Raw genomic sequence first — 24,449 nt, 5'->3', positions numbered from 1 at the left:
CAGCAGGATGCAGCCCAGGAGCCTTCTCTAGGATACAGTCTACTGCAACATCTGCTTGACTTTTCCTACACTATGATTCATCTACTGCTGCTGAAAGGGTTGCCCAGGGCTGTGCCAGGCTGCCCAGGGCAGCAGTGGAGTCCCCATCCCTGGAGGGATTTAAAAGCCATGGAGATGTGGTGTGAGGGACATGGGGCAGTGGGGACCTGGCAGTGCTGGGGCAACAGTTGGACTTGGTGATCTTAAAGGTCTCTTCCAACCTAAACGACTTTATTAATTATCATTGAACTGATTAGGCACAAAGCATGGTTGATTCCCTTGAAAAAAAAATAGCATTTCCCTGAAATTTTGTGAGGGGTTATTCTCCCCACCTGAGAGAACATCAGTGGCAGAAATAAAATGGAGTAAAAACTAGTGATGCAAAACCCTTCACGTATCGAGTGGAAACTTCCATGGAGAAAATTGTGTGCACAGACCTGAGAGGTAGGGGACTGGCCTTGGGTAGAAACAGTGATTTTAGCAAATGAAAGATAAAATGCTGGAAAAAACTTCAAGCCCACTTGTGTCAACATGGACACGTGTGATTAACCAGGATCCTGTGATGCCTGATGTGAATGAACACAGTTCCATTGCAGGCTGATATAAATAATGTTTAACTAAGCATAAATGTAACTAGACTTGGTTACCTGAGGCCAGAATGACTAATTGTGTAGAAGAGGTGAGCAGTGTTGCTTGCCACATGCAGTGGGCTTGGGAAAACTGGGACTAAGCAGGTGGGGAAGGAGGTTTGGACCCCAGAACCTCAACTGCCATGGCTGGTGTCCAAGAAAAACGAGGGAGGCAATAACAAAGCAGGGAAGCAGTTAACATGCTGTTAGCATTGTGAAAAGGGAGAGAAGAGGGAAGTGGAAAAAACAGGGAAGGAGAAACTCTACACTGGCTTTTTTCCATGTAGTTATGCATGAAGATGTATAAACATTTCTGGGGGTGATGTCAATAAAAACGGTTGCACATCAAAGGTGCAGGACAATGTGTTGTCTTACTAACGAGTGCTAAATGACATTTTTGGTAATTGGTGTTCACCCCATGCCTGGAAACGTTCCCATGTTCATTCACCTGCCTTCTGCCAGGGTTTAAAGCAGCAGCACGAGTTGTGTGCTGGTTGAGCTGGGCTTCACAGTGAATAGCAGCTACCCCAGAGGGGGAGGCAATGAGGAGAGCTTTAGAAGTGATGCACCTGGGAAGGGCAGGCAGCTCTGTAAAATGTTTTTACAGCAAGTTTTTACAGTAGCCTGTCAGCCCTGACTTAGTTATTGTGCATGGCTATTCAGATTATTCTTCAAAATATTATTACTTCCAAACTTTAATGGTATCTTGCAGACTTCCACTTGACATTAATATAATATTTATAATGTTCTTAGATGTTTGTAACATGGAGTGCTCAGTTCAATATTTTTCATCCTGCAATTAGTGATTTACTGCAATAAATAAATATATTGTAACTGATCTCATGCAACAAGGCTGAATTGTGCATGGTAAGCACCATCTACATTCAGCAGCAACACCAAGTTTTATGTTTATAGCATTAAATTTGTACTGGATTGTTTGCCCGTGAATGTTTAGTCAATAGAGCACTAACTGAGGATGTCAAATAACCTTCAACTGTGCAACAAACTAGGAATTGGTGGATGAGTGCAAGAAGGCCTCTGGAAACCATGCTGCCCAAAATGGGGAACTGCCAAAGGGTTCCTCCTGCAGAACCACTGCCTGGTGGCAACGTTGGCAAGCAGGGGCCTGTCTGCCCTGCCACAGCTGCAGGTTAGAACCTTTTTTCTTTTTAAAATAAATGTCTGTAGCTTAGTTACCATCATTGCAGGCAGTGAAGGACGCTGGAAAGGAAATGTGGCAATCCAGAGGGATTTGGTGCCACTCTGAAAACAAAAGTGGCAAGTGAGGGGTCTGTTCTCATTCTCTGTCCTCCAGCACAACTAGGAAATCATGTGCTGAGCAGTAAGCTTTGGCCACTTGTTCAGGGAAATAAAATGCTTGATGCTTCCAAATACAAGTTTAGGAAAAGAAAATAATTATTTTCTTCTTCTTTTTTTCTTTTGGTAGGGTTTTTTGTTTCTTCAGTTGCTGTGTTGCTGCTGGATACCTGTGTGTAAGGGCAAATTTTATTCCTTGAAAATAAAGCAACCTCTATTTCCTAGGTCAGGAATTATCTCTGTTCAGTGTACTTATTGAAAGAACCATCATCTGTTCCCTTACTGCTGGGGGCTTCTTAAAGAACCTTGGAGTGTATTGGAATAGTGGGGGGGGATTTTGGGGTGGGTTTTTAAATTTTTTTTAAATTTTTTTTTTTAAATCAAATCCTGTTTGAAGAAAATAAAGAAAAGCTTTTTACAATCTAACTACATGTCCTAGTGGTAGACTCTTAGATTCAAAATCTATATAGGAACATAATTGTGGCTCCAGTATGATGTCATGATAGCTGAAAATTAGTACTCTTAGGAAATAAGCATGAATTAAAATGGGCAGCTGTATATTTTTATTTTTCCATACTTGTGTCTTGTGCAATCATGACAGGAAAAGAAAGAGGTGGAAAATGACAGAAGAATGATTGAAGTGATTTAAAACTTTATCTCCAAAAGGTTTATTGTATGTGTAGTTTTTTTTTCTGATTTGTTTTTCAGATTTCAGCTCTGTGGGACTGAACTCTTGATGTCATGCTTGATGCTCTAAGTATCAAGGAGAAAGCTTTGTGGCATTAATTTTATAAATAGACCCAGCACTCAAAAATAGTTGTATTGATAATCAGCTTTGTCTGTCTTAGTCCTGAAGTGCTCACTACTGGTTTGTGTAACTGGAAACTTGGTCATACATAAAACTGCTTTTGGGAGCTGACCTGTGCAATGGCATTTAAGGAACTGGTCCATAAGAAAAGTGTGATCCTGTGTTGGCCTTGAGTTGAAATTTTGCTGTCTAGTGGGCTAAGAGGAAGTTGTATCCTCACTAGAGTTTCTCTTTTACTACTCCCATAGTTTCATGGTTCTCCTGTAAATTGATGACTCCACTCAGAACTGAGCCTTGCTGCCCTTCTTTTGAGTTCTCCTGCCTGGATATAGTGTCTGCTGTGCTGTGCCATGGTGTCACACAGGGAGCTGGGGATCCCTGCAGCTGGCCTGAAGTCTCTGCAAAATCTGTGGTGTTTCCTAGAAACAAGGCTGGTTGTTTAATATTAATTAATCTGTGTCATCAGTAGTCTGTTTGTCCTAATATGCTGGGAAAAAAAGATCCTGTTTAAAGGTAATAAATTGTTGACCAAAGGGACTTCTTGTTTGTTTGGCATAGTGATTTTAGTTGAAGTTCTCAGTGCTATTTCAGGAGTTAAGAAATGGGGTCTGCAGGATTTTTTCTTTCTTGATGAGTTAAGGCCCTAATTAGGGACTTAGGTTCTCCACAGCACTGCTCCTCTCACATACAGCATGTTCTGTGCCTGTTCTGGTCTCAAGTGTAACACAAGATCTGGTTTCAGTCAGGCGTAGCTCCACCAGAACTGACCATCCCCAGGGCTTTGTTTGCTCCATACTTCACTGGTGCTGTTAAACATTGATGGCTGTGTTCCTGGGCACGGGAACAGGGCTCTGGCAGGTTAATGAACACTGTCCCTTTGCTTTGGGGAGCCCTTCAAAGTCCACAGCCCATAATGGCAAATAAAACCTTTTCTTTTTCAGCTCTGTTACAAACCTGGAGGGGTTTTGCAGCTGGGAATTGGGTTCTGTGTGCACACTTCCATTTGGGACGTGCAGTGTCTCCACGGCCATTGTACAGATCTTGGCCTCAGAAGGGAAATTTTTTATTATTTTATTTTTTTTGTAAACTTAATCACTTCTACTTAGAGGAAAGGAGGTAGCTGCCATGTCTTAGGAAATAAATCTTTGCCATGTCTTAGAAAATAATTGTTCTTTTGCTTTTACTTCCAAGGCACATACATTTTGGGGTGTGGGTACATTGCACAGCTCATTGTCCTCAAGTCTGTGCCTTGTATGGCTGCAGTGGGGCTGTGCTGAGGTCTGGCCTGAGCTGTACAGGCAGCACGGGTGCTAAAACCACTTTAAACTTAAACCTTGTGTGTGATAGTGGTCGTGCTCACTGCCAGAGCTCTGCTGTGGCAGGGGTCGATTATTTATTTATTCATTTCTTATTTTTTTTACACATAACTTTTCGGAAAATGTAAATATGAAAACTGCATTTCCAGCTTGGTGACTCTGCCATCCCCCTTTCTGCCGGAGCAGGAGGGTTGAAAAAGGATGAATTCTGTTGTTCCCTCAGCTTAAAGCACTTGAGCTTTGTGCTCTCGTGTCCCCTCACCCTCCCATCCTGAGCAGAAACACGGCTCTGTGGCTTTGCACAACAGCTTTCTGCTGGGGAGCACAGCTGCTGCTGTCTCTCGGCAGGAGGAGGATAGGAAGGAAAACAAGTAAACAAGGAGTGCTGGAGTCTCCTTGCAGGGGGGTGACTTGTGTCTGCAGTTGATTTGTTAACTTTCAGAATTAGTAACTGGAGTATTAAGTAAGTTTTCTGTACGGTCTCCCACACGGTGTTTGTGAGGTGAGCGACGTCCAGATGGCTCCTGGTTGGTCTGTGAGCATGGACCAGCAGGGTTTGGTGACCTGCCCCTAACTGTGGCACACAGCTCACTTGGGCTCTAGTGCTTCTCTTAGTGTCCTTTCAAGAGCTGGAGCTGGGAGATGGAACCCACCCCTCGGGGTGTGAAGCTGTGGGGGCTCTCTGGGCAGGCCCGTGGGTGCCCGCCCGGCTCCGCCGGCATCATCGCCCTCACAGGCAGCGGCCGGGCCTGGAAATGGAGCCAAACCCTTTCCTGTGGGGAGATGAAAGCAACTCTTTAGCCCTGGGAAGAGTTTTTGCTGCCCAGGCCTGGGGTAACTCCCCATGTGTGTGGTTTTTGCCTGATTTTGATGTTGCCGCTTTCCAAACTCATTGAAGCTTTGCTCTGGGGGTGTCGTCTTTGCCACAGGCTCCTCTCGCCTTCTGGGCATTCTCCTCTGCAGCTGGCTTTGCACTGGCCAGGTAGGGGTTGCTGGCCAGAAGAACAGGTGTGTTGTTATTTAAGGTGATAAAAAAAAAACAAAATAAGAATTTCAATAAAAAAAAAAATTAAAATTTCCTCAGTCCTGTTTCTACAGCATACCTTTTATCTGGTACAGAGCTGAACAGGTTAAGTGCTGTGTTTTGTGATGCCATAAGGTTCTGACAACCAACAATCAGTAAAACATACCTGTGCTTTTAAAAGGTCCTTCTGTTTGTGTCTGTTCTTACTCTAAGTCATGTGGCATTAAAAATAAATCAACTCACCCATCCTCAGTGGCATTTTTTGGGTGGTGTTTTACCACCTTAAGCTCTAGAACTCATTCCAGCTGTTTGTGAGTCTGAGTGTTTGATGCTGAGATTGTGTAGGCTTTGTACCGTGGAGCCCTCGGCCCAGGAGGGACATGGACCTGTTGGAGTGAGTCCAGGGGATGGCCACAAAGATTATCTGAGTGCTGGAGGAGCTCTCCTGTGAGACCAGGCTGAGAGAGTTGGGTTTGTTCAGCCTGGAGAGGAGAAGGCTCCAGGGAGACCTTAGGTGGCCTCATAGAACCTGAAGGGGCTACAGAAAGCGGGGCAGGGCTGGTGACAAGGGGGGGGAGGGGTGATGGTTTTAAACTTAAGCAGGGGAGTTTTAGATGAGGCATTAAGGTGAAGTTCTTTACACTGAGGGTGGTGAAACACTGGAACAGGTTACCCAGAGAGGTGCTGGAGGCCCCACCCCTGGAGACATCCAGGCTTGATGGGGCTCTGAGCAACCTGCTCTAGTTGAGGATGTCCCTGCTCACTGCAGGGGGGTTGGACTAGGTGAGCTTGAAAGGTCCTTTCCAACTCAAAGCATTCTATGATTCCACTTCATTTTGGTGGGAAGCATGTTGGATGTGCTATGTAAACACTACTAAAGGATCAGTATTTTATGTCTGTGCTATACAGAGGCTATAGCTGAAAAAGAGTGATTCAGCTTTGCACAACAGAGTTGGAACATGTCCATGAAGTGCTTTTGCAGAGCAGATAAAGAATTGTGTAGAGGAATATTATTTGCCCAGTGCATTGCAGCATGGAGGTGGATTTTGTTTTCATTCAGCTGTCTTTTCTTTCTGTTTTGTGTCTGGGGTGTGCAACAGAAAACTCCTTGGCATATAATCCAGACTTATACTTCTCAAGGTGCAAAGAAGTTAATATTATGCATGAAGGTCAATATTACAGGGTCAGTGGTTGTGTGGGATCTTTATAGCATCATACACCAGGATTGTGTTCTACAGTAATAACTGCACTATAACAATCTTCAGGTGATTTGTGGACTTTCTATTGTTCCCTCTTTTGTGGTACCACCTGATCGACTGCTAACGTGGTAAATACTGGAGAACAGTGTGACATATGTGCTGGAAATGAGAGTTTCATCTTTTGATGGGTTATTTCTCCATAGATTGTGGTCATCTTCTGGCAACCTTCTCCAAGTATGGTCTGCTTCACCTTCTTCTGATAAAGGTGCAGAACTGAAGGCAGAAGAGATAATGGCACCTAATTTTTAGCTTAATTTTTTCCTGTGCATTGTTCTTCCATAGCTGTTGACTGAGTAGCTGTCACTTTGCTTTCTTTGACCTCAGTCTTTGAGAACTTGATGCTTTATGGCTCAGCCTTCACACCCTGTTCCTATGCCTCATGGCTAAATTCCCAGTGTTTTGGAAAGAAGCACCAATAGGAATAAACTTGGTGCTGTTTTTGTGTGTTTTTTTCTTCCATTTCTTCATTGTATGTAGAAATTGGTGATTTTTCTTTGGGAGGTTGATTGTTTTCTACAGAATTCACTGCTGTATATATTTCTCATGCTGTGAAAGATGTCTAGTTACAATTTTGAGCTACAGTCTAAGAAAACTGGATGTCCTTTGTCACTGGTGTAGCACGGGGCAACAGCTGAGCTAATGAGTGAGGGTATTTTAGCAAGAACAAGCCCCAAACCTCAACCTTGCAGGATGGGATGCCTTAACTGTCAGTGATGTACCTTATCTTCTCTTTTATTTTCAGTTGCTCTTCTACAACGGGTAGCAGAATTGGAAAAGGTCAATGCAGAATTTCTGCGCACAAAGCAGCAACTTGAGCAAGAATTTAATCAAAAGAGAGCAAAATTTAAGGAGTTATACTTGGCTAAGGAAGGTAAGATCTCAGTTCTCTGAATTATTAGAGAGTTTATTAAGCTCTGTCTTCAAATAATCCCTGTATGAAGGGTTTACCTTTGTAATACCAACTGCTCATGCACACCATATGTGGAGTTTTTTTGTTTGTTTGTTTGATTTGTTTGTTTTTCTTAAGGATAATTAGCATTTAAGGGGGTTTTCTACTGAAATAGTCAACTGCACATCCAGCATGGTTAGTGGGATAAGCCATTGTTTTTGTGTCTGATTTACTAAAATTGAAAAATGACAGTAGTCTTTTAAACAGATAAAATAAGAACATAAGGGACAAGCAGAGAGTAAAATCCAATAAGTGGCTGTTCTGCTTCTTAGAGTGAATTTTTAGAATTAAATTTAAAGATTTGCCTGCATGGATTGGAGTCAGCAGAACAATCTGATGTCCATAAAGTGTCATGAAGTACAAGGGCAAGTGCAAGGTCCTGCACTTGAGTTGGGGCAATAAGGGGTTTGAGAGCCTTTCTCTGAGGAGAAAGACTTGGGGGGTGCTGGTTGATGAAGAGCTCAACATAATCCAACAATGTGTGGGTGCAGCCCAGAAAGACAGCTGTGTGCTGGGATGCATCAAAAGCAGCCTGGCCAGCAGGTTGAGAGAGGTGATTCTCCCCCTCCACTCCACTCTCACAAGCCCTGTCCTGTGGTGCTGTGTCCAGCTCTGGAGTCCTCAGCACAGGAGAGACATGGACCTGCTGGAGCAGGGCCAGAGGAGGCCACAGAAATGATCTAGGGGCTGGAACCCCTCTGTGTGAGGCCAGGTTGGGAGAGTTGGGGTTCTTCAGTGTGGAGAAGAGAAAGTTCAGGGCAGACCTTCTTGCATCCTGCCAGTATCTGAAGGGGGCCTACAAGAAAGCTGGGGAGAGACTTTGCAAAAAGGCTTGTAGTCATAGGATGAGGGGTAATGGCTTCAAACTGGAAGAGGGTAGGTTTAAATCAAAAATTAGGAAGAAGTTCTTCAGTCTGAGGGCAGTGAGAGACTGGAACAGGTCGTCCAGGAAAGTTGAGATGCTCCATCACTGGATGTATTGAAGGCCAGGTTGGATGGGGCTTTGAGTGACCTGGGCTAGTGAGAGTTGTCCCATGGCAGGGTGTTTGGAACTAGATGAACTTTAAGGTCCCTTCCAACCCAAACCATTCCATGATTCTGTGATACACACAGAAACACCATCACTGAGTTTTATGCTGATGTCTGAAGTCATGATGTGCTCATTCTCTCTGAACAGCAGCTGATCTGGTAAGTGGAAGGACATCATGTAGATGGTCTGTGTGCTCTCTGCCTGCCTTTGTTATTTTTTTTTGTCTTAAATTTCCATCAGAGGTAGAGTGTAAGCAGACAAACATTATAAAAGTTTTAATACTAGCCAAGGGCATCTATTTCAATAACAGCCTTTATAGGAAAATTTGAACCATATGAGCTCAAATATCTGGTGAAGAATTGGAGAGAGGAGATAGCTGCTGTTTTGAGAGCCAAATTGATTTATTTCTAATCCTGATGATTTTCCTGTCCTTAACATAGGAAAGCAGAGCCAAAAACTAATGCATCAAGACTGCAGCTGCTTGTGTAAGCTTATGAGAGCAGAAATACAACAGGCATGATGAAGATCAGATCCTACAGAAGGCCTGTTTTTTGTGTTTCTAGCAGCTGGATGAAAGGAAATCTAAGATACAAGCCACTACTGATGAGATCAGCAATAATTCTCCCTTTTCAGAGCAGTCAAAAAGTAGAAAATGCAGTTTCCAACTTTCACATGTACTGAAGTGAAAAGATACCAGAGGAGAATGTAAAAGCAATTACATTTTTTTTTTTTCCTTCCCCATTCTCCCAAGATCTCCCCTAAATGTCCACTGGGACTGTCACAACGTGTCCCTAATACTGGTGTTTGAATACCAAGAGCTCCAGGCTCTTGGGCTGTTTTTAACCTGAGGAATGATGCCCCTTAGAGTACCCTGTTAGCTCTGGGTTCCATATTCTCTGTCAAGGTGTGAGGTGTTGGGTTCCAGGGCTGATGAAGCTTTTTGGTACTGAGGGAATGACATGAAGATGACTTGGTCTGTGTTGTGCACTGGCCACATGTTTCTGCTAAAAGTGATTGCTATTGAAGTGGGCTGTGTGGGCAGAAAACTAAATTTTGTGCTAGTGCTTTTGGAATTAATGGTATAATACATATCTTCCAGAGCTGTTTGCCTCAGAATAACTGAAAACTCAGGAGGATAATGTGAAATTAGTTTACTTTCTGTTTATAGGTGCAACAGTTAGAGAAGAGGCAGATGTTCTGCTGAATGTCCCCTGGTTTTTTTCTTTTAGTAGAAGCTCAGATTTAGCAAAGCCACAGCAGAAGGCAAATTAGGTTGCATAGTTTTTATGCAGCCTCCACATGGCAGTCACAGAGTGTTTCTGTTCAAGAAATATGAAGTGTTCTCTCCAAATTCAGGATCAAGCTGGTGGCAAAAATGTCTTCCTGTTTCTTGTTCTTACCTTTTTCAGGTTCATTACCAGAATGAGTTAAATGATAATGAGCTAACTAAAAGCACAGTTCACTTCTGTCAGGTCTGTTGATTCACAGGTTCTATCTGCAGTGTGTGCTTTGTGACTGCATCCATGAGAAGGTGCTTTAAAAGTCAAGGGCAAGCAAAGTCAAGAAATAATGTTCCCTAAAGATACCTGCTAACATTTGTTCAGTTGTTCTGGGGAGATGCCTCAATACCAGTGTTTCCTTCACTCCCCTTGTCAGAGCACTGTTCTTTGCCATAGTCACTATGGATACTCCTCAGACTGAATTTATTAATCAAGCTAAATGCAAATACCTTTTTTTCAGAGGACCTCAAACGACAAAATGCAGTGCTGCAAGCAGCCCAAGATGACCTGGGCCAGCTGCGGACCCAGCTGATGGAAGCTCATGCTGAAATGGAGAACATCAAAGCTATAGCCACAGTGTCTGAGAACACCAAGCAGGAAGCTATCGATGAGGTGAAGAGACAGTGGCAAGAAGAAGTAGCTTCACTACAAGCTATTATGAAAGGTAACAACTGGGCAGGCAATGAGACCCCTCTTCTCATCTCTCCTGTGTAAACACAGCACTGCTGGCAGACATTGAAGTGCCCCTCCAGTCCCATCACATGGACTTCTCCCCAGGCTGGCCACTGGACAGTTTTCTTGATGGTCCTGAGCTGTTCTTTGTTGTATTTCCATGTTGTGCAGCTGTTGACATTTCCAAGACAAAACTATGGGCCAGGAACAAAATGCAGGATGTGGAGTGGGGACTGTTGCCATAACTGTTGCTTTTTCCTGAAAGGTTCACAAACAGGGTCACAGTATCCTCAGCCAACAGACTGTAGGCAGTTTTTCCATCACCTGAGTATCCTTTTCCCCCAGAGAAGACAAATCTCCATGTATATTGAGTACACAGGTTCCTCTTTATGATCTACACAGATACATGAACCTAGATCAAGGCTCAGCTGTCAGCTGCTGTCCATATGGAAACAAGAACAGCTCCTTCCCTGAAGGAGTGATATTAATAATAGGCAAATGAAAGCTCTGTGAGAAGTTCTAGTTCCTTTGCATTTTGGAGTAAATAGGTTGGGGTTTGGTAGTTTCTTTGGATAGAGGTGGTTTGTTTGTGCTTGTAGGTACAAAATGTGCTGCTAAATAGCTTGTTAGATATGTACATTATATTGAAATTAGGTGTGACACAGTTTGGGGGCTTGTTGGTGCTGTAGTGATGGTACAAATTGAGGTGCAGTTCCTTTGGGTCTTTTGCTTACCTAGTTGTGTTTTGGGACAAGAGTCAAAGGGAAGAGAGAGGAAGGGAGAGCTCACTGTTGTCCTGCCAATGGCAATAAGTCATGGGCTAGTTGCAGAGGGAGTTCCTGAAGCTCTGTTTTATAACTTGCACTGAAAATAAGTTTTGGAAATGGTGTTTTGTAGAGACTGTTCGTGACTATGAGCTCCAGTATCATCACCGGCTGGAGCAGGAGCGAGCTCAATGGAACCAGTACCGAGAGAACGTGGAGAGGGAAATAGCAGAGCTAAGAAGGAGACTGTCTGAAGGTCAGGAGGAAGAAAACTTAGAAAATGAAATGAAAAAGGTACGTTGATATCTAGTTCTTCAGCTTCTGTTTCGAGATGTGGGTGTTGTGCATGAGTTAGTTTCTACTGCCTGCCATAATTCCTCAGTAATACACACAGTTCTGCCAGCTTTTGGCTTTTTGTTCATGGAAGTCATTGTGACCTAATCTTGCATTTGAATCCCTAAATTTACTGTACCTGATGGTGTGGATTCAGTAAGAGGGTTGCAGCTGAGACCATAGTAAGGTTTGGCCTTCAGCTTGTAGGTGCAGGAGGCCTCATGAAGTCTCTTACCATGATGTCAAATGAACAAGTAAAGCCCCCTTTAGATTTTTCTGGATTGACTTCAGATTTTAAAAATCTTTACACTCCTGCTCCTTTATTCCTTTATTCAGATCTTATAAAGTTCTTTTGAGGTTTTTAATAGGGACTATACTAAAATGTCTTCTGTCTCTCTTTGAGTGAAGCCATGTCTGTGCAACATGGTTCTACTGGCTTCCTGGGAAATACAGAACCTTGCTGTCACAAAACATGAAATGATGAAAGATAATTGCCCTGGAATTCAAAAAGATCTTGTTGATGGTGTTCAAAGATCTATGACTTAGATTGAGGTGCCTTTCTGTTGAGTTTGGATTGTTTTTTTGTTACTGAGTTTGGAGATTTGGTGTATTTCTCCTTCAGACAGGAAGAAAATTGAACCTGTCATAACAGACCAATGTTTTGGAATCTTTGTTTATCATATTATAAAAACTTGCATTTAAGTGAATTTGTCTTCTCAGCAGGCTTATGGTGGTATTGAAGTTATTCTAAGACAATTTTAATGTAGTAAATGATGCTATATTTAGTAAAGGAGTAGGCTAACATCTGATAATCTGCCACATCACAGCATTTCCTTGTTTCTGCTTGCTGTCAGCAGAAGGAATGAAGTATTGAGTATCATGAACATTCCACATAGTAAAAATAGGTAAAATACTGTTTATGTTGTAACAAGCAAGTGCTGTTTGTGTTGCAAAATTGAATTCTTCTTCTGAGACTTAACAAAGAGAGCCTTGAATATTACTGGCTGTAGTTTCATAGTTGCTGTTGGGTATTCAGTGGGACTGCTCTTCCTGTAGTCCTGATTTATAAAGGTAGGAGTCAGAGGAAAGCCTATTTGCTAGAGTACTGACTACAGAATTACTGCCACTGGAATTTTAAGACATAAACTGTTTTTAAGGGAAGGTTTTAGGTCTGTTCAGAGGAAAAAAAGGACTTTTCCTGAAGCTGGAAGGAAGGTTAGGATAGCATCAGTGTGCTGAGTTTTGTAGAAACAACCCAAAAGATGCTGAGTTCATAGTGTAAAAGTCCCAGCAGTGCATTACCAACAAACTGCCAAGAAGATTTTTCAGAAAAGAATCTCTCAACTGAGAGAGTCTTTCCAGTAACTAAATTCTCAGCACTTTTTTTAGTTTGAATGTGTTGGTCATGTAACAGTTGGAGTTGGAAGTTGCTCAGATGACAGCATAGCTCACCTAAACTGAGTGGCTTTGCTGTGTGCCAGTTAGCATGTGGAAGTTTAGGATAGCAGATAAATTGCATTTTCAACTATAGTCTTTAAAAGGGAAATAAATATCCCTCATGATCCTAAAGGAAGAGATGATTGATTTATTAATCTCTGATTAAGATGAGTTTAGAAAGCTTTATAGGCCTGCAAAGCAGAGGAGCATGTGCTTTATGTAACAGGAGGAGGAGGGGGAAATCTGGTCTTCAGAGCAGAGCTTGAAATAATTGCTTAAACTGCTTTGCATGGGTTTTTTAATCTTCTTTGTCATTAAACCTGTGAGTTTTTTTCCTCCAGGAGACTAAGAATTAGATGAAAATGAGGAAAAGGACACAGAATTTTCCTTAAAACCAAATGAGCAAATCCCAGGCCCATATAAAGCTGTGTTTGGCTGGCAAAATAATGAATATTCATGGCTCAGCAGTCGGTGTGAAAGGAGGAATTTTCTTGATCACTTGGGATGTGCTATTTGAAGACTTGTGATCAATTCCTCATGCAAAATGGCATTGCCAGCTGACAATGGTGTGTTTATCCTCCATCCTTATGTACTTCATTATATGGATTTATTATGGGTTTATTTTAATTTAAGGCATAAATTTGGAAATTTTTTTTTTGAAAATAACCTTTATCTTCTAATTAGTTCTAAACAATCTCCAAACATCTCAAAGGAGTAAAAAAACTAAAAAAAAACCCCATACCATCATCTGGAATTCTCAACAAGAGGTGAGCTGAGAAGAGTGGGCAGAGCAGATGGCAAACCTTGTGCTTCAATCCAGGACACCAACCTTCTAGGCTGTCTTGGCTGGGTAATAGTTCAGTTAGGTTCAATTTTACTATAAAATCCATTTTAAATTACAGAGCAAAGCCATGAAATGGAATATTGTGTCCACATAACTGCTAGCAATTATGTTTGTTGTCTGCATACTTTTTCCCTGGAGGGGGATGAAGGGTAGATGACAAATGTTGCTCCAAATTCTGTAAATTTCTCTTTGAATTTAAAGTTATTTGGTTGAGTGCTCATTTTTTTGCTATCTATGCTATCAGACTTCCAGTGTAGATGTTATTTATCCTGGTTTGGGAGTGCTTAGAGCAGGTGGGTGATGTTTGGATACTATTTTGAGCTGTGTTTACTAGATTGTGACAACTTTGCCAGGGGTATCCAAGTCTAGCCAACAAACCTGGCACTTGGCATTCTTGAGCATCCTCTTGTCAGAAGGAGCCTGCCTGGTGGAGCACATGCACTTGTCTGGAAACAGCTGTTCTGCTTCTCCATGTAAATACATTTCAGGCTGCAAATTGCCAAATCTCTGTAGAAAACTTGTGTGTTCTGAGATTGTTATCATAAAGCAGCCATTTCAAAGAAATCTGGGCTGAAAACTGTGTGTCTCCTATAAATGTCCCTTCCCAATTAAAAGAAGTAAATAACCTATTGTAATAAGCATGCACCTAGTGATTCATCTTTCAGAAAACATTTTGATGATTTATAAAAACTTCTCTGTGTTCCTCTTGTGTTGTAATACCAGGGAGGTTTTGGGGTGGGTTTTTTTGTTGTCACAGATGCTAAAAGCAGTCTAGCCATAGCAGCATGCACTTGACTGCAGGTCCTCTGCTTGGTAGGGACTGAACTCCCTCTGGACAGTGACTTGGTGGAGATGAGTCTTGCCCACTGGCAAAATGTGACTAGTCCCTTTTTATTCACACCTCATCTTCCATTCAGGAAAGGATCTGGTCTGCAGTGTGAGCTGTGATGTATAAAGAGTCTTCTTAGCACAGTTGTGTCAAACTCTGAGCAGCAGAAGTCTTCAGAGCTGGTGTTTTGCATATAGAGAAAGCAAGAAAGGAGAAGCCTCCTGTTTTGAAGCGTGCTGATTAGTCAGAAGATGGGAAGTTGGAAGGGGAGAATAATCTGATATCTGTGACAGAGTTGGCCATAAAATCTGATCTACAATATGCTGCCTTCGTTGGTATTGGTAAAGAACAGTGGAATAGTTTTAGAGTAACTTTGAATGGTTTACTTCTACTTTAAAGAGAGATTCTCAAATTGTGTGTTTGTGTTTTCTGCTTGTCTCTTTTTCTTTTTAAAAGAACAAATTCAGGTACAGTATTGCCTGAAACACACAAATTGTGTGTTTGTGTTTTCTGCTTGTCTCTTTTTCTTTTTAAAAGAACAAATTCAGGTATAGTATTGCCTGAAACACACCAAGCCAGGTTTCTGTTCTTCTGTAAACATCTTTTTCTTTCTTAAAGAACAAATTCAGGTACAGTATTGCCTGAGACTTCTCCAGCCAGGTTTCTGTTCTTCTGTAAACACTGGTTGGTGTAACAGCAAAGGGCATCCAGGGTGGCTGTAGCTACCTGTCAGGCTTGCAATGCTGTGTTCTGAGGGGTGACTTGGACTCATTTTTAGCATGTTCTGCCTATGCAGTCAGCTTCACCTGTGCTCTGCAGATCCCTTGCAGGTTTGGCTGGGGCAGAAGCAGTTTGGGTGCTGTGGATTTGATAAGGTGATGAGTAAAGACAAGCTGATCATGTAAAACCTTGTCTTTGCCAGTCAAGTGAAAAGGAAGTCAATACTTTAAGGGTCACACCTCTGGAAGAGTCTCTGAATAATGCCTTTTACCACAGGAGCTGTGGTGCTGTGGCACCTCTTGCCACCTGTGACAGTATCTCTATGGACCATTTTTCAACAGGATAGATATTCTTATTTCCTTGAAAGCTTGAGTGGGAACTTTAACCTCAATTTGGGAGTCTCAGTAATTACACGTTACCTTCAAAAGCAGACCCAGTGACCTGCATGCACTTTGTTACCAGATATTGGCTGTTCTGAGTGTTTAGCTCAGTATCACACTGACCTTTAATATGGATCCTTACCCTGCCACAGCCTTCCTTTCCCCCTCTCTTTTTTTTGTTTGAAGGAAACATTTGCAATATGTTGCAACCATAGTGTCAAACTTCAGCTCTGTTTACCTAACAGGAAAAGCCAGAGTAATTTTTCTGTCCTGTGGAATTTGGTAGTTTTGTCTCTCCAGGGAGTTTTTGAACCATTTGAAATCACACTGGCTATGAAATATTTCTGCAGTTTTCATGGATAATTGGGAATAAAACTTATTCAGCAGTCCTAAAAGTGGTGGGCTGCCTTTACTCCAAGTGAGCTGGCTGTAGGTTGCAATAGAAGAACAGGACTGATAAATAAATGAAATATAAAACTATCTTTGAAGTTAAACTGCTGCTCCCATCTGTTTGAAAACTGTGACTGGTGAGGTAGTGGCTGTGTGGTGACACCATCACATGTCCCTGGTATTGAATTCACTGCATCATGTGATGTCCCTCACTTTCCTTATGGATTTTATTTGTATTCTTTGCTCAAGCAAACTAGCAGGGACAAAATGTAGCAGAAGTGAATGAAACAGGAAGAGATTTAGTTTTGTTTTGTCTATAGAGTTTCCTTTAAAGCTTTTAGAGCCTGAGGGCCCAGTGGCATTTTTATAATTGACACTTGTTGCAATATTATTTTATTTTGTCAATTGATTTTAAGTTTAGAGAACTTCAATTGTTGAACATACTGTTTTCCTTGCTGAAAATCTTACTCAGAATCCAGTTGTTAATAAGCTTACCAGAAACTGAAAGTCAAATGAATAGCCTCTAAGATCTACATTCTGGTCTAGATTTAAACCAAGCTATGAATATCATCTTTTGGTGGCCATTGTTGCTGATCAGGTCAGGAAAAGTGTCCTCAAGATGAAACTTCAGCTTTGGGAGCCAGTTCTCTGCTTTCTGAGTTCCTCCAGTAGAAGATAAAGAACAACTGAGCATTCTGAGCCTTCGTACATAAACCCAGCTCAAATGAGATTGCTTAAATTCTTTGTGACTTGAAATATTTTACTGTGGTAAATGTTTGAGTGTTATGCTTGGAAGTCTGTGAGAGCTGTTAAACTTTCACTTGGAAAGTTTTTAGTGCATCTGTGAAGGAAAGCCAGAGCATTGAAGAAATGAGGCTGCCATGGCCACCCGTTGACATGAAGTTCTGAACTGGAACACTGAACACTAGTTCTCATCTTAATTCTCACTATTTTCCCTTGGCTCTTTCTCTTTTTCCCCCTTGTATCAGTCTTCTCATTCTGTTGTCCTGCTTTGATCTTTTCACAACTACTTTTTGAAAAAAAATCAATGGGTTTTTTGATGAATTGTCTGTATATAGCTTTGAAATACTTAGTACAGTAACACCAAAACCTGATGCTACCTCAGCAGTAATTTGAAGTTGAATCTTCCAAACCAGAACAAAGCTATGCAGTGTGTTACTGCACAGATCTTTTATTCATTTAACTTCATGAGTAAGCAAAGGAGTGGCCAATAACTCACTGTGCAGTTCTTGTGTTAGGCTTTTTTTAAATGTGCTATGTGGCAGTAACTTGCAGGACATTGTTAGGTTGTTAATAACAGCAAAGTGTATCTAGTCTGCAATGCCTGATCTGTATCAAGAGTTGATTGATTTGATGACATTCTCCTTAAAAACAGGTTTTTATGGCCTAATCCATACATGGATTTAAAATGTAGGTGCCTTCTGTGAATGGAGTAATATTGGCCTGTTGTCATAGAGACGACTGCTGAACTAAACAGCAGTGAGTCTTGGAAGTGGGAGTTCAGTCAGCTCTTTTTCTTGGAGTAGAAATTTTCTCCAAATAATGGCAACTGTTGTGGTAAAAACTTTGAGTATGTTCCTAATTTATTGCATGAACTTCAGGCCCAGGAAGATGCTGAGAAGCTGCGTTCAGTTGTGATGCCTATGGAGAAAGAGATCGCGGCGCTGAAGGAGAAGCTGACAGGAGCTGAAGAGAAAATAAAAGAGTTAGAAGCATCAAAGGTGAGGTGGAGCTGTTAGTGTACCCTGATTTATACCTTGCATCATGCTACTTTGATGCAGATAAGCAAAGTCACATTTTGTAGGAGAGAAAAAGGGGTATTGTGAAATTCTTAATGCCCATTACGTCTCTTCTCCTTCAGCTCAATAACCTATTTGGTCTAGATGTGTTTTCCCATCTTTCTGTTCTGAGGGTTGTGTTACATGTGTCATCAGTGCTTAGCTTAAATTGCCTGGCTTTAGGTCTACTGGTAATAAAAAAGAAAAAGTTTTAGCAAAATAGCTGCTTTGCACCTCTCCAGCAGCCTGGCCTTTGGATTAGTGTCGTGCTCACAGCCACAGAAAGATTTGCATTTGGTAGAGTTCTTTTTATGTGCTTCCATCCAGCATCTGCTATGTTTCATTTTCTAATCCTGGGCATAAACCTGAGGTAATTCAACAGAATTTTTGTATCTTAAATTTTAAGCAAACCTTAGTTTCATAGAAAGGGATACTGGCCATTGCTGCCCAGAAATCAATGTATGTGATTTATCTGTCGTTCCTGCATCCTTCAGCTAGGTCAGAACCCCTGCTGACCTTCCTCATCAGCTGCCAAGGGTGCACAGCATCTGCATCACTGTAAGGTTTCACTGTTCTATACAGAAATGAAGGTGTATTCTAAACTAAATATTTTATGTTGTAGGCTGAAATTGCAAAGTAATTTACCATGTGGATGTAAGACATACACAGAAATACCTTCCTTGTCTTCTGGGTCACTTGCATTCTCATTTAAATAGATGCTCATCACTTGCTGGAATTCTTCTCTCTTTTTTTCCCCCCCACCATTTTTATTCCAACTTGGAAGTCTGTCTGAGACTTGGGAGAACAGTGTGATTCATTTAGCAGTCTAAAAAATTTTACTACATTGAGAATCCATACTTGAATGTTTTCCTTCTTCATAGTTTCCTTGTTCTTTAGAGGTTAAATTTTTGAGATTGAAATGTTCCTAAATAGTTCTCCAAGTAGTTCTGCTTTTCTTCTTGATTAGATATTTCTGCCTTTTCATTGCCAGGATGAATTTGGGGAAGATGAGGAACTATGAATCTTCCTTGCTTGCTTGCTTGCTCTCAAAATGTTTGTGTTTTGTTTTTTCTTCTCTCCTTTTTCATCTTTTCTTCCTTTATAAGAATAGATTAAAACTTAGCCTTTTTGTGCTGAATTTGATTATAAAAACTGTAGGTCATTCTTGCCTCCTTTCCTTACAGGCAAGGCCTGAGGAAAATTGATAGTGTGTCTGGACTGGGAACTGTGTTGATTATCAAGTCCTCTAAAATCTGAGCATGTTGTTCTATGGGATGAATAAAATGCAAGCAGCCATGTCTTGAAAAAGAAAAAAAGAGAATAATCACTTTATCCATGTTTCTAGTTGACTGGGTTGGTTTTTTTATTAAAGAAGTCTCAGCTTAGGTGGGGATTCCTACCACAGAAAATAACTTGGGCCCTTAATTCTTACCTGGGGTCAGTTCTAATTCATTATTCCTTCTGCTTAAAGTTGCTGGTAGTCCTATTTCAAGTCATCTTCTCAGCTTAATGGGGAAGATTTGCTATTTTGTATCTAGCAAGGAGATATTTAAGCACAAAATTGGGAAGTCATTAAAGTGCTTTAATCTATGGTGCTTTAAAAGTGCAAGCTATTAGTTACATGATTTATATTACTGGATGGGTATGAGGATTGCAGAATGAGCAGTGTAATTGGTTTTCCTGTTGGTTGTGATGAAGTCCCTCAGATCTGAGTGGGCCATGTCATTTTGGTTTTCAGTCTCCAGTACTGAGCTGGATCAATGAAACAATGATCTTTTTCTCTCTCTCTTCCCCCCTCCCCTTCCCAAGGGCTGTTCTGGGTGAGTCAGATTTCTCCATTTCAAAGGCTAGAAGGCTAGCAGATAGCAGACTTGGTGTTCCAGGGCAGGAGGAGCTGTCCCCACCATCAATGGCAACTTAAAGCCCAAGGGCTGTCCTGAACTCTTGAGTTGGTGTCTGGGGCTCCTGCAGCTCTCTGGAGCCAGTTAGGAATTGCCTGAAGGCTTTTGTTTCCTTGAAAATAAAATCTCCTGTGATTCCTGACTCACCAAACCATAAAACTGATAGTGCCATAAAGAAACCTTTCAGCCCATTCCTTGCTCCAAAGTGGGATCTGTATTTCTGCAAGCAACCTGATTGACAGATATTTGTGTAAAAGATCCTCACCAGAGATTCTGCAATATCTGCAGGACTCTGTTAGCTTTGCTATTTAAAAAAATAAAGAAAAAATATCCCAATATATTTTTTCAATCTTTCTTAATGTAATTGCTTTCCATTGGCAGATCTATCTTTCTTTTTGCAGCAGTCTTTCAGGGGTTTGAATGTTGGTTGTTTTTTTTTCTTGTCCCAATATATTTTTTCAATCTTTCTTGATGTAATTGCTTTCCATTGGCAGATCTTTCTTTTTGCAGCAGTCTTTCATGGGTTTGAATGTTGGTGGGTTTTGTTTTCTTGTTGGCCCCCAAGTTTCCTCTCTTTTTAAGCTTACCATCCATGGTTTAGTTCAAGCTTACCTCATAGTTTTCTGCCTGCTGTTATTACTCAGTTTTGAACTGTCTCCACATCCTACTTAGTTGTGGGCTTATCAATGCTGATTAAAGGATTGCTTCATTACTCCTCTCTTAATTATTTGTCTCTTTACCATCTCTGCTGCTGTTGAGATCCAACTGTAACAACTGTGATATACTGATAATGTTTGACTCAGCAGAATTGAATGAGGAATTTATTCAGAAATAAATCCAAGTCCTGCTTGCACACTGGGAGTTGAACATGTGTTATTTCTAGAAATAAACTTGTGTGCAGTTCTGAACAGGTGAGACTATGACTTCTGACAAAGAGGAAATGCCTGAGTGTGTTCCCCCACTGAGGTGGCAGTTTTCCATCTTTTTATTCAGGTTAAAGAACTGAACCATTATCTGGAAGCTGAGTACAGACTTAGAGATGTATGTGGCTGTTCTCAACACACAAAAATCAGTCCTGCAGGAAGATGCAGAGAAGTTGAGGAAAGAACTGCATGAAGGTATCTGTCTAATAACAATCCTTTTGAACCTTTTACACTAAGGATGCAAACTCCCAACAGAGCTGTTAATTCTTTCCTGATTTCTTCTTTGAATTGGATTTAAAGCAGTCGTGGGGGGAGGAAGCAATACTTTTAAATGTGAAAGCCCTTAAAATGTTTACAGCAGAGTTGAATGTGGAGTTCTTCTGTGACAGAAGAAAGCAACAAAGCTGCTCATTCTCTCCAGGAATGCTATTGAATTTCTGCTGAGTTCTTACAGGATTGCAAGCTTCCTTCTTAGGAAAGTGATTTCACTGGTGTCTGTTATTTGTGTGCAGTTGTGAGCATTATTTCCATAATGCATTGGTGTGTCTCCCTGAGGTGTGTCACTTCTGAATGCCTGGTGCTGGAGTGGGAATGCAAATGGACACACGTGCCAGCACAGCACAGAATCCTTGTAGAGACATGAGGAGTGGAACCCTCTCTTGAAATCAATGGGCATGTCAAAGACAGTCTTTTGAAACCAGCACTTAAAAAAAAACCCAACAAGCTGTTAGAATTCATAATTAATTTAAGGCATTAGTCTCCTAATTAGAAAACCTTAAACTGGCAGTAATGCAGCCCTAATCACAAGCCAAGTTTGGGAATTAAGATGTCTTATTTCATGCTAAATAGCTGTTGAACAAAGCCTGGCTGTTCTTGATTAGAACAATCATTACTTTTATTCATGAAAATGCTTCTCTTTGGAAAAGAGGTTCAAGAAAAATGCTGGCTTGGTATTAAAAAAAAATGCTATTCTCTTTTTGAATAGTCTGCCACCTCTTGGAGCAAGAGCGACAACAGCACAACCAGCTGAAACACACGTGGCAAAAAGCCAACGACCAGTTCTTGGAGTCTCAACGTTTGCTGATGAGGGACATGCAGCGTATGGAAATTGTCCTGACCTCTGAGCAGCTTCGACAGGTTGAAGAACTGAAAAAAAAGGATCAGGTTACTTGCTGCTTTCCTTTTTTCCTTATTTTTGGTTTTTAAATCGTGTAGATGGAATGTGCTGTAACAGGTAGGGAGAGCACGTGCTGGAGACAAGTTGTGTGTTAATATTTTAAAAAGTGATAGCTGGCAGCTTTACTAGAAATTCTCCATTAGAATGACAGCCAACAGTTATATCAGAAATTCTCCATTTGTGCAAACATTTTACTATTAATGTATGTAGCAGCTTTATCACAGATTCACAGCGTAGTAGGGGTTGGATGGGACCTCTGGAGATCATCTCATCCAACCCCCTGCCAAAGCAGGGTACCCTAGGGCAGGTTACAGAGGAACATATCCAGGAGGGTTTTGAAAGTTGAAACGCTCCACAGAAGGAGACTCCACAGTCCCTCTGGACAGCCTGCTCCAGGGCTCCACCACCCTAACAGGAAAGAAGTTTTTCCTCATGTTCAGGTGGAACTTCCTGGGTTACAGTTGGTGCCTATTGCCCCTTGTCCTTGGGCACCACTGACAAGAGAGTGGCCCCAGCCTCTTGACACCACCCTTCAGATATTTATCAGATCCCCTCTGAGTCTTCTCCAGGCTAAACAGCCCCAGGGCTCTCAGCCCTTCCTTGTGGGAGAGATGTTCCAGTCCTTTAATATCCTCTTAACCCTCTGCTGGACTCTCTCCAGTAGTTCCTTGTCTCTCTTGAACTGGGGAGCACAGAACTGAACACAATACTCCAGATGTGGCCTCACTGGGGCAGAGTAAAGGGGGAGGAGAACCCCCCTCAATCTGGTGGCCACAATCTTCTCAATGCACCCCAGGAGACCATTGGCCTTCTTGGCCACAAGGGCACAGTGCTGGCTTGTGGTGAACTTACTGTTCACCAGGAGTCCAAGGTCCTTCTCCATGGAGGGGCTTTCCAGTAGGTCAGCCCCTAACCTGTACTGGTGCCTGGGGTCATTCCTCCCCACGTGCAGGACTCTAAACTTGCCCTTGATGAATCTCATTAGGTTCCCAAAAGGAAGGTTGCCAATATTGTGAAATGAAGAGCTATTGAGGTCAAGTTAATCCTGAAGGAAGAAATGGTCACCTGTGAGGCAAAACATCCAGGTTAAGGATGTTAGAGAGCAAGATTTTACCACTTAGTTGGTAAACCCTATAATAATTTAGATCTAGGTAATATGTTCTTTGAGTAAAAATAGTCTAGAACATGAATTGGTCACTAAACTTGCAAAGTAAGTTCTCATTTAAGTCATTTTGGATGTCTTGTGAAATAAACACTACATTTTTAACCAAAAGAATACTCATGTGATAAATACTGAGGCTTTTAACCAAAATAGTCTTTTCCAGTGCTACCTGTGTTGCTTAGTTTATCATCAAAGCTAATGTTGTGACTGTTAGGGCAAAACTGAATCCTGCTTATACATGTTCTCTATCAACCACTGGTTTCTAGGAAGAAGATGATCAGCAGAGGCTTAGCAAGAGAAAGGAGCAGAAGCAAAAAGATTCAGATGATGAAACAAAAGCTTCCTGTTCTCTAGCCCCTGAGGAAACCCTTACCCAGCTCTCCAGTGAAGAGGTAAAACAAGTGGATTGTTCAAAGCAACTCAGGATGCTCAGGCCTTCCTCAGGGTGTTGGTTACAAATACAACTGCAGACTTTGTAGCTCACATTTCTAATTAAACAATGAAAAATCTTTGGAGTTGCACTTGAGTGTATAAATTCTAATAAAGATTGAAAGATGATAATCCTGAGAGGTGCTGTTAAAAGCTGCCATTTGCCTTTTGCATCCTGGATGTTAAATTCTCTTGGGATTTATAACCACATTGTAACACACCTACATTTCCAGAATTAAACCAATTCTATCTGAATATTCAGCAAATGTATTGTAGCTACTTTGCTAACCCACTTGTTGATTCTGTCCTAAACTTACACTGGTTAGACAAGTCTGAGATCAGATTGTGAAGTCAGACAGTTCCATAGCTTCTGCAAAGCAGAATGATCTGTGTGTCTCTATGTATTTAGCTGTGTGAATTGAGGTTTTTGGCCACATCTGCTGTTTAGCAACTAAAAATAACCTTTTTTTTAAAAATGTTTTTTTTTTAGCCAAGCCAGTAGCTGGAGCTCAGCACCAAGTTTTTGCAGAAGCTGCTTGAGCTGTATTAGTAAACCCATTGTAGCAGCCAGAAAACCTGCTGCTGCTGGATGTCATTTGGGTGTTGTCCTCAGTCACACACTGGGACAAGCTGAAAGTGTGCTTGAAATTTGCCCAAACTTGTGAGGAAACAAGCCCAATGAGCACACAGGTTTTTTAAGCACACAGTGTTTAACCTTTTCCACTGCATTTTGCTCATTTATCTATCTGACAGGTTCCATTTTGGTTTTGTAGGTCAAAATAGGGACACATTAATAAAAACAAACCCAAGTTTTGTGCTGTGGAAGCTTGGGTGAGCTTCAAGAGACTTGAGAGTTTGCAGTGTGAGGCAGTATTTTGCCTGTTTAGTTATCCTTTTTGAAGGGAAAAAAACTATATACTTATAGATTCTGCCCTTTATTCTTATCAATAACAGTGCAGAGTGCAGAAAGATGTGTCAAATCATAACATCTGAATGTAGCTGGATCTAGTTGTACCTACAGATTGATATTATTTATAT

At 41.4% G+C, this 24,449-nt stretch overlaps 1 protein-coding gene across 1 annotated transcript; it reads left to right on the top strand.

Moving 5' to 3' along the window:
- Window positions 1-7,138: 7,138 nt before the first annotated feature.
- On the top strand, window positions 7,139-23,383 carry LOC103769772 (rab GTPase-binding effector protein 1-like; the record flags this gene model as incomplete). Its single annotated transcript, XM_008937008.1, is given in 8 exon segments — window positions 7,139-7,263; window positions 10,112-10,315; window positions 11,221-11,381; window positions 17,643-17,762; window positions 20,714-20,745; window positions 20,747-20,838; window positions 21,629-21,807; window positions 23,249-23,383. Coding segments are annotated over 7 exon segments (852 nt in total), but the record flags the coding sequence as incomplete, so codon positions are not given.
- Window positions 23,384-24,449: the final 1,066 nt, after the last annotated feature.

Source organism: Merops nubicus, unplaced genomic scaffold (assembly GCF_000691845.1).
Source record: "Merops nubicus isolate BGI_N331 unplaced genomic scaffold, ASM69184v1 scaffold12603, whole genome shotgun sequence".
NCBI lineage: Eukaryota > Metazoa > Chordata > Aves > Coraciiformes > Meropidae > Merops > Merops nubicus.
This window is presented reverse-complemented; position numbering and strand designations above follow the sequence as displayed.